The following is a 17,749-nucleotide window of genomic DNA, read 5'->3' on the forward strand; positions in this document are numbered from 1 at the left end:
GCCAGGATATCAGAATAGGTTGATGCTCTGTGAAGATAGGTGCCACTGCCACATTCACCTCCTGCCCACACCTTCCTATCCTCAATCAGACACGACTCCCCAACCTAATTCTTTCTGTTGCAAAAATATGCGAAGTAAGGTCCAGAGAGGTTAGTACTGGACTGATTTCCTAGAGCTAATTGGCAGCGGAGGTAGAAGTGCAGTTTTTATGTGAAAGTAAATAAAGCCCAAAATAATAATCATAAAATTACTTCAGAGGCACCTGGGTGGCTCAGTTGGTTAAGTAGCCAACTCTTGATTTCCACTTAGGTCATGATCTCAGGGTCCTGGGACCAAGCCCCACGTTGTGCTCAGGGGGAGACTGCTTGAGGAGTATCTCTCTCCCTCTGTCCTTCCGTCCCCTCCAACCCTGTGCATGTGCACTCGCTCTCTCTGTCTCTAAAATAAATAATCTTTAAAAAAATAATTTCAGGGGCGCCTGGGTGGCTCAGTGGGTTAAAGCCTCTGCCTTCGGCTCAGGTCATGATCCCATGGTCCTGGGATCAAGCCCCGCATCGGGCACTCTGCTCAGCGGGGAGCCTGCTTCCTCCTCTCTCTCTGCTTGCCTCTCTGCCTACCTGTGATCTCTGTCTGTCAAATAAATAAATAAGATCTTTAAAAAATAATAATAATAATTTCAAATTGCATTAAGTTTTATTTCTATCTATAACACTTCTCTACTTAACATAGAAAGGGAAGCTCAGGCATTTGAATTTTGGACTCAAAAGTCAAGGTCAAGGTCAATTTTTTTTTTTTAAACATTTCGAAGCTTTTACTGTAAAGTGGGTGAGACCATCACCATTTCAGACCATTAAAGATGCATTTGCATCCTTCCTCTGAGGGTGACAAACTCCTCAAAGTTGAGAACTGCCTTAACTCTTGAACCGGCACTGGTATGCAATTTGGCTGGAATTGAGAGAGCTGTCTCTTCAGCTCTGCCAGTTTCTGTGAGAACTAGAGGCCAGGGAACTAAGACAGGTTCTTGGTCACAGCACTCTAGAATCTGATTGTTAGGGCAGTGGGTTACATCACCAATCCTTTCTTGGATGCAAGGGTGAGGGGAGAGGACAGAACCTTACAGCCATATGTTTAGAACCTAAAAATAAAACATCAAGGAAATTACTTGCATTTGTACAATTTCACCTAATCATCCTCTTTCTCCTCAATCTAAATTATAATGCTTCCACTTCAGTTAAGGGCAGGGTATTGCTCCAAGGTGCAAATTCTTAAAATAGAGTGCACAGAAGATGCAGTGTGACTTCTCTGGGTTAACCCTTTTTGCCCGGCCTGCTTCCTAGAATGCCATCAAGCCTCTGAGTGTGCGTTCACTAGGTGTTACTATAGCCAGGAAAGCACTAAAAGGGTCACAAGGGTGTAGCTGGTGGACCTATATATCTTTCCGCAGAATAGCAATGCCAACTTACCAACTGGATGGCTATCATTAAAACCGTCTTCAAAGTAAAAGTTCGGTCACAGAGGTCAAACAAATCCTCCAAGCTAGGGCCAAGGAGCTCCAGCACCATGGCATTATATTTCCCACATGGTCCGAAGTAATATACCTGTGGAAGACCTTCACCTGCAAGCAGAGGGGAAAAGGGGTACAGAGTGGGGGACACAAAACCCAAAATGTGAGATAGCTCCATCAGCACTGAGTAGAAATACAGAAAGCACAATTCACGAGATTTCCATTTTCTTTCATAGTCTCTCCTGGAGAACCTAAACTGAGTAGAGCAGCTTCAAAGGGAACTAATAATGGGCAGGAAAGGCGAGCCACTGCACAATGGCCTCAAATAAGCAGCTATTTTATACCAGAGTGACAAAGGTATTTTCACTGCTGTATAAGACAGAGAATGGTCCCTGATCCATTAACTGGATCAGAGCATAAACTATTCTCCCCCAAGGAGGCCCGAAAGTGCACTGTCATAAAAGGTTCAAAAGACAGCTCACTGTGCTCAAAGCCAGCCCACCTGGCCCTGGCGCATTAGCCGGTTTCATCTGCGCTCCCTATGCTCACTGCCAATGCCATATGGGCTGTCTGCAGCTGCTGCACCAAGGAGAACTCAGACTGAAGGGTTGAGGTCACAGAGGGTGCAGCCTGACCCTCTTCTCACAGGGAGTCTCTGTACTTTCCTGTTTTCTATCAGCTGGGGCAAAGCCAACACACAGGGTCTGGTTACTGTAAGTAATTCTGAAAGGAAAAGGAAGGGGGGGGGGAAGGCTGGGCTTTCCCCAGATTTGAAATTCATAGCTCTAAGACGCCAAAATTTAGACTTTCTCACCTAAGTGGCAACTTGTGAATGAATTTCCTCTCTGAAGTGTATTGTAAATATGAGGCATTCAGTAAATAAATGTTAAATGGCACCATGTGAATGGTGGATACGAACGAAGACTACAGAACATTTTAAAAATCTGGTCTCATAGAGCAGAAGCACTTCCATCTTACATGTTTATATATACCATGGTCTGCAGTTGCTTCTGCCTACAAGTTTTTTAGACAACAAAGTTCTCTCCATCTCCCCATTCTCTTTCTATGTACAGGTGCGATACAAGCAGAGGGAATTCTCTCTGCCATAATCTGAATGCTTATGTCCCCCCCACCCCCATCCTCAAATTCCTATGTTGGAAACCTAATGCCCAATGTGATGGTTTTAAGATGGGGGGCTTTGAGAAGTGATTAGATCATGAGGGCAGAAACCTTGTGACTAAGAGTAGACCTTATACAAGAGAACCTACAATGCTCCTTAACGCCTTCCACTGTGTGAGGACACAGCAAAAAGTCAGAAGATGGTCTCTGTCAGAACCTGACCATGATGGCACCCTGATCTTGGACTTCTGGTCATTGGAACTGTGAGAAAGACGTTTCTGACTTCATAAGCCACCCAATCTGTGGTACTTTGTTACAGCAGCCCAAATGGACTTAGACAATACCTACTACTTAATCTCTAGCCCAGTATGCTCATCCTTGTCCCCAGCATAAATCTTGTCTATCTGGAGTGGGTACGTTTCGTTGCTCTGACATCTATTTCATGCCTCTTGCATGTACTGCTGCTACAATGTCTTTTGTTCTATCTAGGTACAAAGCGACTCAAGTGTTCTAATATGTTCATCCCTAGCTCATATCATCGAATGTAGTGTACTCTGCTCCTGCCAGCTCCATAAATATGCACTCAGTTGTCCTTGTGGTTGTTTTGATTCTCCCTATCTCTAAAAGGAAACAAGATTTAATTTGAAGTGTCTTTTTTCCTGTTGTTCTGAACTCATTTTTCAGTTTTATTTAAAATACACAAAACCTCATAGCTGTTCCCGATAAGTCCTGCTGAAAAATCCAAAGCAGACCACCACCATAGACAGTCATTGCTTTTATTAATCAGACATATGGTAGACGGTAGCAGTTTGGGGATTTTTCAAATTTACATCCTATATAATAGTTTTTGATGTCACTAAAATTTGATTTTCCCAATATAAATATTATGTTCTTCAAAACATTTTGTGGCAGATCTGTTAGTGGCCTGTCCAGTGTCCACGATCTCTTTCTTACTTAATAACAAAATTTCTAATTATTGCGAAAAGGAATCTGCCCAGTTCTAACTTTTCAACCTCCCTTGATAACAGGAATGACTAGTGAAACAGAAGCAGATGGTTCTAGAAAAGCTTTTTCATGGTAGCCAACTCAAATTGGAAATAGTCCCCTGCCCTTGACAATGGCTCAAGCTCCAGAAGCCATCTAGAACCACTAGACACCTTGAGGATATCATAGTGCCAAGAATGAACGGAACAAAAAAGAAAACATGAGTCCCTGATGGCTGTGAAGTAACCAATGCTGGACTTTCCTTCCCTCTGGACTCTAATTCAAAAGAAAAATCAATCTCTACCTCGACTGAACTGTTATTTGGATTTTCTCTCATAGCCAAATCTAATCCTAATTAATAAACATATTATTCTTTTAGTTGGTTAAATTGCAAATCTGGGCACAATATCCTCCTTCTGAAGTACAAGCTAAAAGTCAGGCCTGCTTAGAAATATAATACTGACATAATTTCCTATACTTGCTGCCAATACTTAAGGATCAGTTTAAATGAGACAATCATCTTGTTCTTGACAATCTTTAGTAACACATCTAGGCATCTCTTGTCAGACATTTCCATGTTTACAAAGAAGTCACAGAAGCACTCTGGATGATGTCTATAATTCTACGTATGAGCTCTATCACTCATAATTCCACCTAGTACCTTCAAAGATGTGAGGAGTTCCTGCTGGCTGCATTATTGCTCCTTGTATTAAATACTGAGACCTAACAATACTTTGGCAGGCTTCGGATACTCAGGACAACTCCTAGATTACTGAGTAGCTTGAAGCTTTTCTCAAAGATGGACTAAGTCCAAGATGCTACTGTAGAAAAGGCTCAAGTCAGTCTTTGATCTATTCTGCTACCAACCCTGAAAATTCCTTCATGTCTGTTTTGTCGTCTATAAAGAAGGAAGCATTTAGACTGGTTTCCTTTTAAAACCAAAATTCTGACAATAGCTAGGAATTCCTTCTAGCTACCTTCTAGGTTCCTCTTTGTAAAGCCATAGAACCCATATGAATGAGGCATGCCTCCATGTTATACAGAATATGTGTGGGTCAAATCAGAATGTAAGCTGGTAGTGGTAGTCAACTAGAAATGTGTCTATTAGAAACATCTCCAGGGGCGCCTCAGTCAGTTAAGTGTCTGCTTTCCACTCCAGTCATGATCCTGGGGGCCTGGGATGAGCCCCACATCGGGCCCCCTGCTCATCAGGGAGTCTGCTTCTTCCTCTCCCTCTGCCCATCCCCCTTCTTGTGCATGTGCATGTTCTCAGTGTCAAATAAATAAAAAAATCTTAAAAAAAAAAAAACAGAAAAGACTTGTCTGTTTAGCTTCTTAGGTATTACAGAATATGTGCCAAATATGAAAGTCTCTTTGGCAGATGTAGCCATAATTTATTAGAACTATCTGTACAGAAAGATACCCACGCAAGTTCCATTCTGTGCCTAGTGTTTCACATGACTGCCCATAAAGTGGCCAATGTTGGTGCTGAAAAACATAGATATAAGCCCACTAAGAAAATCTCTCTCTCTCTCTTTTTTTAAAGTCTATCTCTTTGATCAGAGATTAGCACACAGTAACGACTTATCCTGGGCTGAATTTCAATAAGAAATACTGTATATTCTATTTCACTGTTCTTCAACAGAGCCATGTTGAATTCATAGCTTAAGAAATTTTTAATCCATAAACATGATGCTGTGAACCCTTTAAGAAGACAAGGGATGAGGTCAGAGCCTTAAATGCAATAAGGTACTTCCTAGAAGTAAGTGTGAGGTAATGGGAACAAAGTGGTAGAGGTGGGCAAGGCAGATATGCACTATTCTTTGATCCATGGTATTTCAGAAGCTAAGTAGTTTCATAATCTCTCATCTGCTCTGGAAATCAAGCACTAATTAAGATATCCCTCCTAAACTGGTCAACTGCATAAAAAGCCTGGAAATTAAAGAAGTAAATTCTGAGTTTTCGTCTCCTGAAAAATTTCTAATGGATTTCATCATATGCTATTTAGCCACAGGTTAAATCTCTTATAAACCAAAACTGCAAGGTTATATGTACCCCGTACATATTATCTTGTACATTTTTGCAGGGTACTTTAAGACAGCTTTCCCATCCATCAACAACACAATCTTATAAATCCTGCTGGACAGGGGCACCTGAGTGCTTCAGTGGGTTGAGCCTCTGCCTTCCGCTCAGGTCATGATCTCAAGGTGCTGGGATCAAGCCCCACATCAGGCTCTCTGCTCAGCAGGGAGCCTGCTTCCCCCCCTCTCTCTGCCTGCTGCTCTACCTGCTTGTGATCTCTCTCTTGTCAAATAAGTAAATAAAATCTTCAAAAAAAAAAAATCCTGCTGGACATGCAGCTCACACAATATCAAGTTGCACAGAACAGGAAGTGAGGTTTACCACATGACAGCTAATTTTCAGTCTGTCATAAATTTAACTTGGGTTAAACACACCAAATCAAAGATAATGGCTTCTTTATCATCCAAGCTGTTAGCTAAAAAGATTCCATAGTGCATTATGAACAGTAACTACTCTAAGTAGAGATATTTTTAAAAAGCACATCAGGCTGAGAACTGAAATAGAACCACCTCAAAGCTTTTGGCAATTTGATCACATTATTGCCTAATAATTAGCCTTTCATTCTTTTTGAAAAACTAAATTATCTAGCTGTGAAGCAAGTTCAAGTAAGTCCCATACCTACATTAATATCTGGATATTAAAAAACACATATATTAATATTTCCGTAGAAAATAAGTATATGTTGGTAATGACTGTCATCTAAAGTCAGGACCAGAGAAAACCTTTAAGGACATAATGACCTTGACAATTCCCTTTTCTTTTTGTTTATACAGCTGGATTTTTTAATTCTTACAGAAAACAGGACAGTTTTTCTCCAACACTTAATTGTCCCATAGTAGTACCTTCTAGCACAACTACTAAATGTTCTTTAGTATTTGTGAGAGATTACGGAATTACTGTTTACATGTGAAATTATCATCAGGATTGATGGTAATATTAAGCAAGTCCACTTAACAAGAAAGAAAGAATAAGGAAATAAACAGGATTATATTCCATAGGAAGAAGTAAAGGGGGAAAATAAAAGCATAGCCTTTTTTTTTTTTTTTAAGATTTTATTTATTTATTTGATAGAGATTGGTAGGCACAGAGGTAGGCAGAGAGAGATGGAGAAGTAAGCTTCCTGCTTGCGGAGCAGAGAGCCCGATACGGGGCTTGATCCCAGGACCCTGAGATCATGACCTGAGCCCAAGGCAGAGGCTTAACCCACTGAGCCACCCAGGCGCCCCAAAAGCATAGCCTTTAAAACTCAAAAAATAACTCTAAGAAAACAATGCATCACAAAGATGAAACAATACATGTGTTTCCCTTTTCTCATTTCTCTGACTGAAAAATGCCTCCTTACAGTATGAACAAGTTCACATATGAATCTACTCAAAATGCCTGCTTAAAAACAACAACAACAAAACAAAACAGCTAGACCCAGAATTAAGCAACAGGATTACTTTGTTCTGTAATGAAAAATGTTTTATAATCATCTTGTTCACAGGCTGCTTGGGAATTTGAGTATTGCTAGACATATGCTGCTAACATGAGCTCAAATCTGTATGGTGGGGGAAGAGAAGGTGAGGAAAGGCAAGAGAAGACAAATAAGCTCATATTTCTGAGCCACAAAAATTGAGCTTTTACGATTTCTCTATTTTACACACACACACACACACACAGACACACCCCTACCAAGGCCTTAAGCCTCAAAGCACGGTCAAAGTTTTATTTATCCAAAGGAGCCAGGAAAGAAAGCCAAAGGTGGGAGAAGAGATTTCTTCTGTAATAGATAGCATCTAAGATAAAAACCATTTAAAAGTGTGCTGTGTATTGGGGTTGGGTGGGGGTGGGGGATCTTCTGTCTTTCCAAAAAGACTAATTCAGCTCAGAACTGGTAAAAGCTTACGGGATAAAAACCCAGTCTCTGAAAAATTTCTACTTTCTTTAGTATTGCATTCACAGTTTCTGTGATTATGTTATAGATGCAGAACATCTATTGAGTTTCAAAAGCTAAAAAGAGAAATCAAATTCTTAATACACACCTGAGCAATAATAACTACAAAGTTTGAACGTTCTAGCAAGCACTTAAAAGGAATGAAAGAAAAAAAATGAGGTCACTCAAGAACAGTAAACTCCTTCTAGACAATCCTGCCCCACTCCCCTTACACATTTTGTCCATGTGTCTGTCTTCCTTACTAACAGAAGACTGTTTGAATGCAGTGACTACTACCATGTGTTAATTATGTTTGCATGTCAGAGCCTAGTATTGGCCCAAACATATGGCAGATAAGGGCAGGATAAATATTAAGTAAATGAATAAAAACAATTCAATGAAATGCCACTTGAGTTTTCTATTTGGAATGCATAATACCTATACCTCAAAATGCTAAAATGTATATATACAGAACAAAACATCTTCATCAGATTTTAAACGTGTGGGACATGCTAACACAGTTGATACTTCTGAGTAGTTCTTGTTTGTTTTTCATAGGAATGACATTTTTTAAAAGAATGCTTTGTTGGGCAAGCTACCACTATGAAGATTCCAGTAATGCAGAGTTGTAGTATCTCTACATTGGCTCTCTTTTCTGTATTTTTTTCCATGATGGTTGTACATGTATCTGCAGTTTTACAGTTTTACCTTGCTGTTCCCATATATGGGACCCTATGTAAAACTATTCATTTTAGTTAACAGCACCAAAAGCTACACATAAACAATGGTCCATGTCTTCCCAACTCTCAAAAAAACACCTGCCCATCCAAACAGGTTAAATGACCAACATAATGAGTCATCTGAGTTGTCTAATGTGCAAAGGCAGTCTGATGACATCTTCCTACCTCTTTATTTTCCCACTCCATTCATTTATAGACTAGTTCTTTACTTTGATCCAGGCTAACTTGGAATTACATGGTCTTTTCTTTACTTAACTAGCCCTTTTCCATTTCACTTGAACCTCACAGTCATCCTGTGAAGAAAACAGGAAAATACTAATAAATTCCACTTTACATATGGGATGGAGACCCTAAGAGATGTTGTGTGACCTTTCCTAGGTAAAAGAGTGCCCAACTAACACAAACAGATCTCTCAACTCCAGATTAGCCGCTCTCCAGATTTATGTGGCTGCCGAAGTTACTTTCTATTGTCCCCTACCTCTTCCAAACCACATGCCCTTTTCATTAACATTTACCCTCTGTAGCAACTCTCTGTCACTATTCTAGGATATAAATCCCCTGCTGTATTACATAAGCAGCTTAATCTGTCCTATCTATTCCCTGGGTTCCCATTACTTTTATATCGGCTCCATAAATACCACCCTTTCAGGTTTCCTATCATATATCTATCTCTCTATAGTTCTAGAGCTTTGTCAATTCTAGCCCCTGCTCCAGAACAGGGGTCACTTGGGCATTATTTTTTAAATTATAAAAGTTATGTGTTTCTGTAATATATCAATATATATAATATATAAAATTATAATTATATACTAATATATTAAATTATGTATATATAAAAGTTGTGTTTCTGTAATATATTTAATATATAATATATATTATATATAAAATTATAATATAATTATATATTAATATATATAAATATATACATAATAGGTATATTATGTATGCACATGTATATATTATGTATATATACACACACATGCACACATTCAATCAAATATAACAGCAAACCAAAAGCAGTACAGAAATATATGAAGAAAAAATGTTCACATCCATAACAGATTAGACAAATTCACATAACTAAATACTTTTCCACAACTTCATTTTTAATTATATAGAAGACATCTTTTCTTGTCATCTCATGGGTATATCTCATTCATTTTAACAGATACATAGTATCCCATCCATATTTAAGTTTTTCTTAGTACTGATGGACATTTAAGTTGTTATCTGTATTATCTGTTGTTAGAAATAGAGTGAACAGATCCTGCTTTTGCCTGGCCTGCACCCTTTTCTTCCTTCCTGTGATAACAACACTTAACTCTTCCAGTGTGGAAGCACCATTTCCTAGATACGACTTCATGTGGTTAAAGTGGGGTCAACTCATTTCCCACTGCCTCCCCAAGGATATGACTCAAGCCAGGTAAATCAGAGTAATCTATCTCCCTGCCCTGGGGAACTGGGTCAAGGATGGGTGCTTGACTCATGTTTGCACCGCGAGAGTCAACTTGAGAACACTGTGGACCTGCAGAGAAGGAGGAACAATTCCTTCCCACCCCACCCCCACTGCTAAACTGGAAGGGGTTTAGCCTGGAGCTTCTAGACACTACCACATGAAAATAGGCATATATATATAGACTACCTACCTGGGAATGAAACACAGAGAAAGCAGAGCTGAGAGAAACAGAGACAGACAAATATGTCACATAACCTGAGGATCAAGGACAGTGTTGGTCCTGGATCCAGACTGCCTGAGGTATGAATATTGCTGGACTTACCAGTTCTGTGAGCCAAAAAATTCATCTCCTCTCCTTGCTACCCTCACTCCCCAAGTGAGCTAGAACTCTAACATCTGAAAATTAAAGAGTCTAGACAAATATGCATGTAAGATGGCAAAAATCCTTGTGCCCACATTTTTGGGCATGAGTGCAAATATATATCTTGGGGGTAAATTCCTTTAAGAGAAAATGCGAGTCAAAAAGCATGAGTATTTAAGATCTCACTTTATATCGCCAAATTGCCAAGAGGTCTAAATCCTGTGGGTTCCTGGTGTGTCTCCAGTCCTGGGCCTGCTTTAAACACAAGTCATATTACTTAAGTATGGAGGCCCATGGACTATTTAAAACTGCTTTCAGAACATGCCTTGATCTATTATTCCCAAAGTTCCAGCTCCAGGTTACCTCCTCTCTTATTCTTAGCCACAGCATATCTGAAGGCATCTCTAGTTTTTTATCCAAGTTACCATTGATATTTCAAAGTCAAGACACCCCATTATTTGTTCAATGCTACCATGGAAATTTTCCCTCAAAGCATACCTCTATTATAAAAGTCTACTGGCCCTAAACTTATGCAGGGTCTCCCATTTAATCCTAGCAAGTACGTAGAGGTATTACTATTCTCATTTTATAGATAAGATAACTGATCTGAAGTGACTTGCTCAGGTCATATAATGAGTGGTACAACCAAGACCCCAACTTCTGCCTCCAAGTCTTACGCTCTCTCACTATATCACATGTACCCATGTGCTCTAAGTTCACAGACATCTAGACTGGCAGTAAGTTCTACTGGGATGCACTGCCTTGATAGGAGATTAAATGATCTTATAAAGATTCAGTAAAACATGGCTTGTATATGATTCTAATGGACAGTCATAAGATATTGATGATGTTGATACACATGAACTCAAGTAATAAAGAAAGTAATATTTCCCTTATGAAAGCACAGGTAAGATTACATCAAGAGTGCAAAAGTGGTATTTTCCTAATACAACTATGAAGGAGTCAATCTTTAAATGAAGTCTATTAATAAATTGAACACATCATTTAGGAATTCAGAAGGCAACTTGGCAAACACTTAGAATAACACACAAAGTATAAAAAGCAGATAAGCATTTGTTTTCATTAACTTTGGGCCCATTTAACAAATTGTTCCCAGCAGTTCTCTGATTAAAAAAACAAAACAAAACCTACTAAGGCACACAGTCTAATCATAGTACAGAAGCAGAGTGCCCCCTATTACTGAGCTCTGTTAATATTGTAACACCCTTCCTTAAGCATCCAAATAGCCCTGGGAGAGTAAAGGACCAAGTGTTACCCTCATTTTCTGAATGGAAACACAGAGGTTAAGTGGCTTGCCACAGAACAACCAGTCAATGGAACAGATACCACAGCTTGCCATTCTTTTCTCATTTGAGCCTTTACCCATATATCTCTCCAGTCAGAACACATGTGACCTGATGGAACACTCAAGATGGCCTTATAATTCTGGTCACTGAGGAAGCATGAAGACTTGCAAGGAAGCAAAGTGAACTCATTTATTTTACTGATTTTCAACAAATCTGAGGAATAAGTACTACAGTGTTCCTGTGTCCAGTTTCAAATTCAATTAAGTTCAAAGAGTCTGGTGGTCAGTTTGTCCATTCATCAAACATCACAAGTGAGAACAGAGTGCTATGGGTACAGTGAACAAGGCGATGGAAAAGGCTTCACAGAGCAGGGGCCAAAGGCCAATTCTTGAAGGGTGGTTTAGGGTTGATTAGGCCAGAGTATAAAGAATGAATCCTGCCGGCTGAGGGAGCAACAATTATAGAGGTAGCTAAAAGCATAGACACCAAGCTTTCTGAAATGAGAAAAACTAGAGTATTTGCTCTCTCTCCTAGAGTTTATTCTAATTCTGAACCACCAGCTGGTTTAACAAATGTCTCTAAAAATTATGGCAGAGGTTATTAATAAAGTTGAAAAGGCAGAGATATTGGAGTAAATGAAAAAAATCAAAGGAATAAAAGTCTTAAAAAAAAAGAAAAAGGCACCTGGGTGGCTCAGTCAGTTCGTCTGTCTTCAGCTCAGGTCATGATTCCAGAGTCCTAGGATCCAGTCCTGCATGCTCAGTGGGGAGTCTGTTTCTCCCTCTGAACTTCCCCCCCTCCAAATGCTTTGTCTGTCACGCTCTTTCTCAAATAAATAATCTTAAAAAATATTTTTTAAAAAAGATCACAGGAATAAAGAAGAAAAATAAGGATTTTATCTGAGTATTATATACCCATACTGCCTTAGTATATTTTTAAAAATAGTTTCACCGCAAGTATTTAAAGAACACACTAGGAACACACCATTACATTATAGTAGCACGAACAGAAATATAATGTAAGCCAAGAATGAGAACCATAAATTTATTTTTAAATTTTCTAGAAGCCATACTTTAAAATTAAAGGAAATAGGTGGAATTAAGTTTAATAATATATTTTATTTAATATACATCCAAAATATCAACACTCCAGCACATAATGAATTTAAAAATTATGAAAATATTTTACATCCTTTGGGAGGGGGAGGAGGGCTAAATCTTGGAAATTCAGTTTATTTTTTACACTTCCAACATATTCGGATTAGCTATAGTACTGATTCAGATGCTTCACAGGCACATGTGTCTAGTGGCTCAGCTCTGTAAGGAGTTTCGAAAGATATAAATGAGGCTTATGAACAGAAATGGGGCAGAAAAGAGGTTCTATACTCAGCAATCTGTATGACCCTGACCAAGGAGCCTTCGCTTCTCTAGCCCACAATTCGCTCCTTCCTCTCAACTCTCTAGAACAACTCTCCTCTCAACATTCTGCTCACTGGGTTGTCTCCCTTTTAGGAGATAGTTAAGGGCAGGGCCTACTCTTGTTCACCACTGTATCCCCAGGGCTTAACTTCCAACAGTACTTGACCCAAGTGGGATGCTCAGTGAATACATCTTTAATAAACACATGAATAGATATGGAGCTGCCTCAAGGCCTTAGCTTATTTTGCACTTGGAAGGCTTTCCTTACTCTGGAAGGCTTCCCTTATTCTTCTATTAGAACATGTCCAAGTAAATCATACCTCTTTTTTTTTTTATTTTTTAAAGTTCAGCCCCTGGCTATCATCCTCTCTATAAAGCTCTCCCTATCTTCCATAATTAGTAGCCATTTCTCCATTCAGAATTTCCATCTTATCTTATATGTACCTTTAAAAAAAAAACACTAACATTCCACTCTTTGTTTGCATTATAGTTATTCACACACCTTAGGGAGCTCCCTGAGAGTGTAGCACAGAATCTCATAAAAAAAAAAGTACCAGAAGCTCAGCAAACATTACATTTTCTTTTCCTCTAGTCTCCTGAAGGGCAGAGACCATGTGCTTCATAACCCTGTGGCCCTCAATTATTCAGCACAGAGCTATGGACACAGCTGATGCTTAGCTTTTATCTCCTTGCATCATGACTAAAGTAATTATTAGCACAAGACCACTACAGGCTGGTTAGGAATGATGAAATTAAAGCAATATTAAGTATAAAGAAAGAGGAAAATGTGGGGAGCCTGAGTGTGGCAGTCGGTTGGGTGTCTGACTCTTGGTTTCCCCTGGGGTTGTGATCTTGGGGTGTGGGATTAAGCCCCACTTCCAGCTCTGAGCTCGGTGGAGAATCTGCTCCCCCTGCCCCTTCCTCACCATGCCCACCCCCCATTCTGTCTCTGTTGCTGTCTCTCTAAAATAAATTTTTAAATCTTTAAAAAAAATGAGGAAAATGTAGGGAAAAATAAAATTGTGTCAGACTGTTGAGAGCACAAGAGTGCAGAGCTGTATATAGAGCTGACAAATTTCTTCTTTTAAGTGGGAGGAATATAAAATACTTGCTTACAAGTTGTTCAAAGAAGATGACAATATAATTGGTCACAAATGTTAAAAATTGGGGGTTTTTTGATGGCTTTCATCTTAAGCATACTTACAGGTAAATTTATTCTACAGGGGCTTAATTAGTAACTGGATTATTATTTTGAAAGGAGGTACAAGGATTTATCTATCTTTATGTGGTCTGCTATTGGAACTTAAAGAAAATATTCTCTCTCACCAATGACACTGACAGACACTGGAAAGGAATTTGTTTGGTTTTAATATAAAACACTGGATACACGCTTCCACCTTGAAAGGAGTAAATCACTTCAGTGACTCATCTCTGATTCCATAGTACTCCACAGCTTTGAGGATGCTGCGAAATGTTATCTTCCTTCTTAATAGTTAAGCTTGACAAACTGAGTTAGGAGGGGAGAGCGTTTGAGGGCTGTGGCCAGTCTCATGATGGTCACTGAGCTTATTCTAGCCCTTAGTTTGGGCTGAAACTTCTCCTGCCTTTGCCCTCCTTAAAAAAGCACTCTCTATGGGCAATTACGAAGTCATTCTTAATGACAGAAAAATGGCCATGAGGACACCAAGGAAGAATAACATGCAGGTACATAGTTAGAGAGGTGTGAATAAAGACAGATACATGAAGTATGAGCCATAATGAAAGGAGAAAACGGGATCTGAAACTTTAGGTTCTGGGTCAGTTTACAAGCCACTTCCACTGACAGACTTTGGTGATCGACTTTCCCCCAACCTTTTTTTTTTTTTTTTTAAAGATTTTATTTATTTATTTATTTGACAGAGAGAGATCACAAGTAGGCAGAGAGGCAGGCAGAGAGAGAGGAGGAAGCAGGCTCCCCACTGAGTAGAGAGCCCGATGCAGGACTCGATCCTGGGACCCTGAGATCATGACCTGAGCTAAAGGCAGCGGCTTAACCCACTGAGCCACCCAGGTGCCTCTTTTCTTTTTCTTTTTCTTTTTTTCTTACTTTCCCCCAACCTTTACCTGTATAAACACAATACCAGTTTTCTGCAACTAATCACAATTCTCCAGTCCATTCCACTTACATATAAGTTACTTCGGTCTATTTTTGGAACACTGCCTTCTAGTTTGCATCAAGTTTCTTAAAAGAAGACAAAAGCCAAGTAACAAATTCAGTTCAGACTGAGCAAGTAGCTCTAGCAGTTTTGCACTTTGCAAAACAATGCACCAAAAGGTGTTAGTACTCTGTGTTACTGTGAGGTGGTACACAGGCCAATTTCTATAATAAACTCACAACACTCTGCTTGCAATTAAAGAAATTATTTGCACAACAAGTCTTCACCAGTAAAATGTTTAAAATAGAAGTCCCCTGCCCCAGGAGGGAGAGGGACAAAGCATATTACTCAATATGCTTCATGTGACTTAGAGCTATTTTAGAGTTTTAAGAAGCAAAGTAGGGCCACATGGGGTTTGACTCTAACAGATAAGCAAGTCTCTTGCAGCATTACATATGAACTTTTCTGCTTAATTTTCACTATACCACAGAGTACACTGTTAGCCATAATATGAGAAATGTCCATTATCATATGGTTTCACTTATTTGTGAAACATAAGGAATAGCATGGAGGACATTAGGAGAAGGAAGGGAAAAATGAAGGGGGGGTGGAATCAAAGGGGGAAACAAACTGTGAGAGACTATGGACTCCGGGGAAACAATCTGAGGGTTTTTGGGGTGGGGGCTAAGGGGGGATAGCCCGGTGATGGGTATTAAGTATTGCATGGAACACTGGCTGTTATACACATAGAATCATGAAGCGCTACATCAAAAACTAATGATGTATTGTATGGTGACTAACATAACATAATAAAAAAATAAAAAAATAAAAAGAAATGTCCTAATGCTCTAAACTATGAAAAACACACACAAAGGACACAAAACAATACAATTTATCCTAGTCAAGAAGTGTATCTTACCTAGTCAGAAATATCAGTTCCCCTTGTTCCCTTTGTTTGGCTAACCAGTGAGGCTAGTTAATAAAAGTTTAGGTCATGATCCTTGGAAGAATGAAATTCATAGAACTATCAGCAGTAAATCTGCTCCATTAAAGACTAGCAATTATTAGTACTAAGTATGTGAATTACACCATTCCAAGCCCAGTACACGAAAACAACCCTTTCTATATTTTCCTTCCTAAAATTAAGCACGAGTAACAGATTGGACTTATGCTGTACCATCAAGGAAGGCATTTAAATGTCCTTTTAGAATATTTTCTAGACAACGAAGGTAGATTTGGAAGCATACATCCATGTACACACACTTTAAAAGAAAAAGATGATGACCACACCACATATTTCCTTGTCTAAGGTTCATTTCATATGCTGTGACATAGAGATGTTTTTCATATACCAATCTCAGGTTCTTGTTGCTGAGTCACCAACTCAAGGACACTTTTATATTTAGGTTCTTCTCCCTCAGAGGAACAACAGTGACACCAGGGTTGCTCCTTCTGCAAAGTATATTCAGAGGCTCAGATATTTTCACACACACCCCCTCATCTCTTCACCCAATGGACAGGACTTTTCCGTTTGTTTTTAATATGAGGCTCTGCTACTGTCCTAATGTTAACTTATTTCAAACAAACAAAACACGCATGCTGAAAGGAGCCACTGATGTTGAAAGGAGCAGGTCCTTAAGCTGGGCAGATGCAGCTTTAAATTTCAATGCATCATTCCAGACCACTACAAAGTATAAGAAACTTTGCATCTCTTAACAAAGGCCTAAAGCAGGTTTCCCTCTGAGGGCTACTCTTTTCCAATAAGAGTATGATAAGTACAATAAACACAGACACAATTGTGAAATAGGCAGTTCTCTTTCTGGGAATATGAACTGCCCTATGCCAGGACAACACACGGTTGTCTTCAGACTCCCTTCTTAGATAATCTCAAGATGTTGAAATGTCTTAGGGCAAAACATTTTGCTTCTTTACCAAGTGTTAAATGAAGAGAAAGAAAAGCATGGTCTGTAAACTCACGCTTCTCTTATCACACTATCAACCGTTCTGAAGCCACACTCTTAAGAGAACCTTTTCTCTGTGGAATGGTGGTCTGCATGATTCTGTACCCCCAAATAAGGTATGTAGGCCAGGACTGGAAAGTTGTTATAGGCTAAGTCAGCCGCTCCTTACCCAGGAACTTGTAATCAGGACACAGGGCTGCAGTTAATATCTGCTGGGACTTAAATCAACAGGGACTGAGTGAAAGGCCTTCTACCAAATGTAAGGAGGGGCAGAGAAAGCCTATAACATGGAGAAAATGAAGAGGGCTAGCATACACTGAGGCAAGAGACTTTATGGCCCTGAGAAGGAGAGTCAAAGTGTCAGAGTCCATGAGAATAGGACAGAAAGCTAGAGACAAAGAGTAATTGTCCAGATTTCTAGAGGCTTTCAAGTACTTTGTACCAATCCCTAGTGAGACCTGTATTAAATTTCCTTCCTTGGTTCCAAGACACATCTCTGTCATCTTCCAGTAAATTTCATTCTGGGTCTAAGCTAACCAGAATAGACTCTTAATGATAATCAAACTAGTGTTGACCAACACACACACATAACTGCATTTTCCTCCTCCTTAACCATCATTTCCTAAACACCACTATGTGAAAACACTACACTAGACGCATTAGGGAGTGAAAAAACAAAAAGACACAGACTCCGCCCTTAGGGAACTTAGAGGTAGAAAACAGAGAAGCGGACAGCTAGCATAGTTGCTAGGTCAAGCCTTTCATAA

General features: G+C 39.3%; 1 protein-coding gene across 8 annotated transcripts in view; it reads right to left on the reverse strand.

The window, feature by feature from the left end:
• CSNK1G1 (casein kinase 1 gamma 1) overlaps positions 1 to 17,749 on the reverse strand; it is a 198,099-nt gene that overhangs the window by 46,799 nt on the left and 133,551 nt on the right. For all 8 annotated transcript variants that reach the window (XM_044231309.1, XM_044231307.1, XM_044231308.1 and 5 more), the window contains exon 5: positions 1,464 to 1,615. In XM_044231309.1, the coding sequence (XP_044087244.1) occupies positions 1,464 to 1,615 (152 nt within the window). The remainder of the gene's footprint in view (positions 1 to 1,463; positions 1,616 to 17,749) is intronic.

This window comes from Neovison vison, chromosome 13 (assembly GCF_020171115.1).
Source record: "Neovison vison isolate M4711 chromosome 13, ASM_NN_V1, whole genome shotgun sequence".
Classification (NCBI taxonomy): Eukaryota; Metazoa; Chordata; class Mammalia; order Carnivora; family Mustelidae; genus Neogale; species Neogale vison.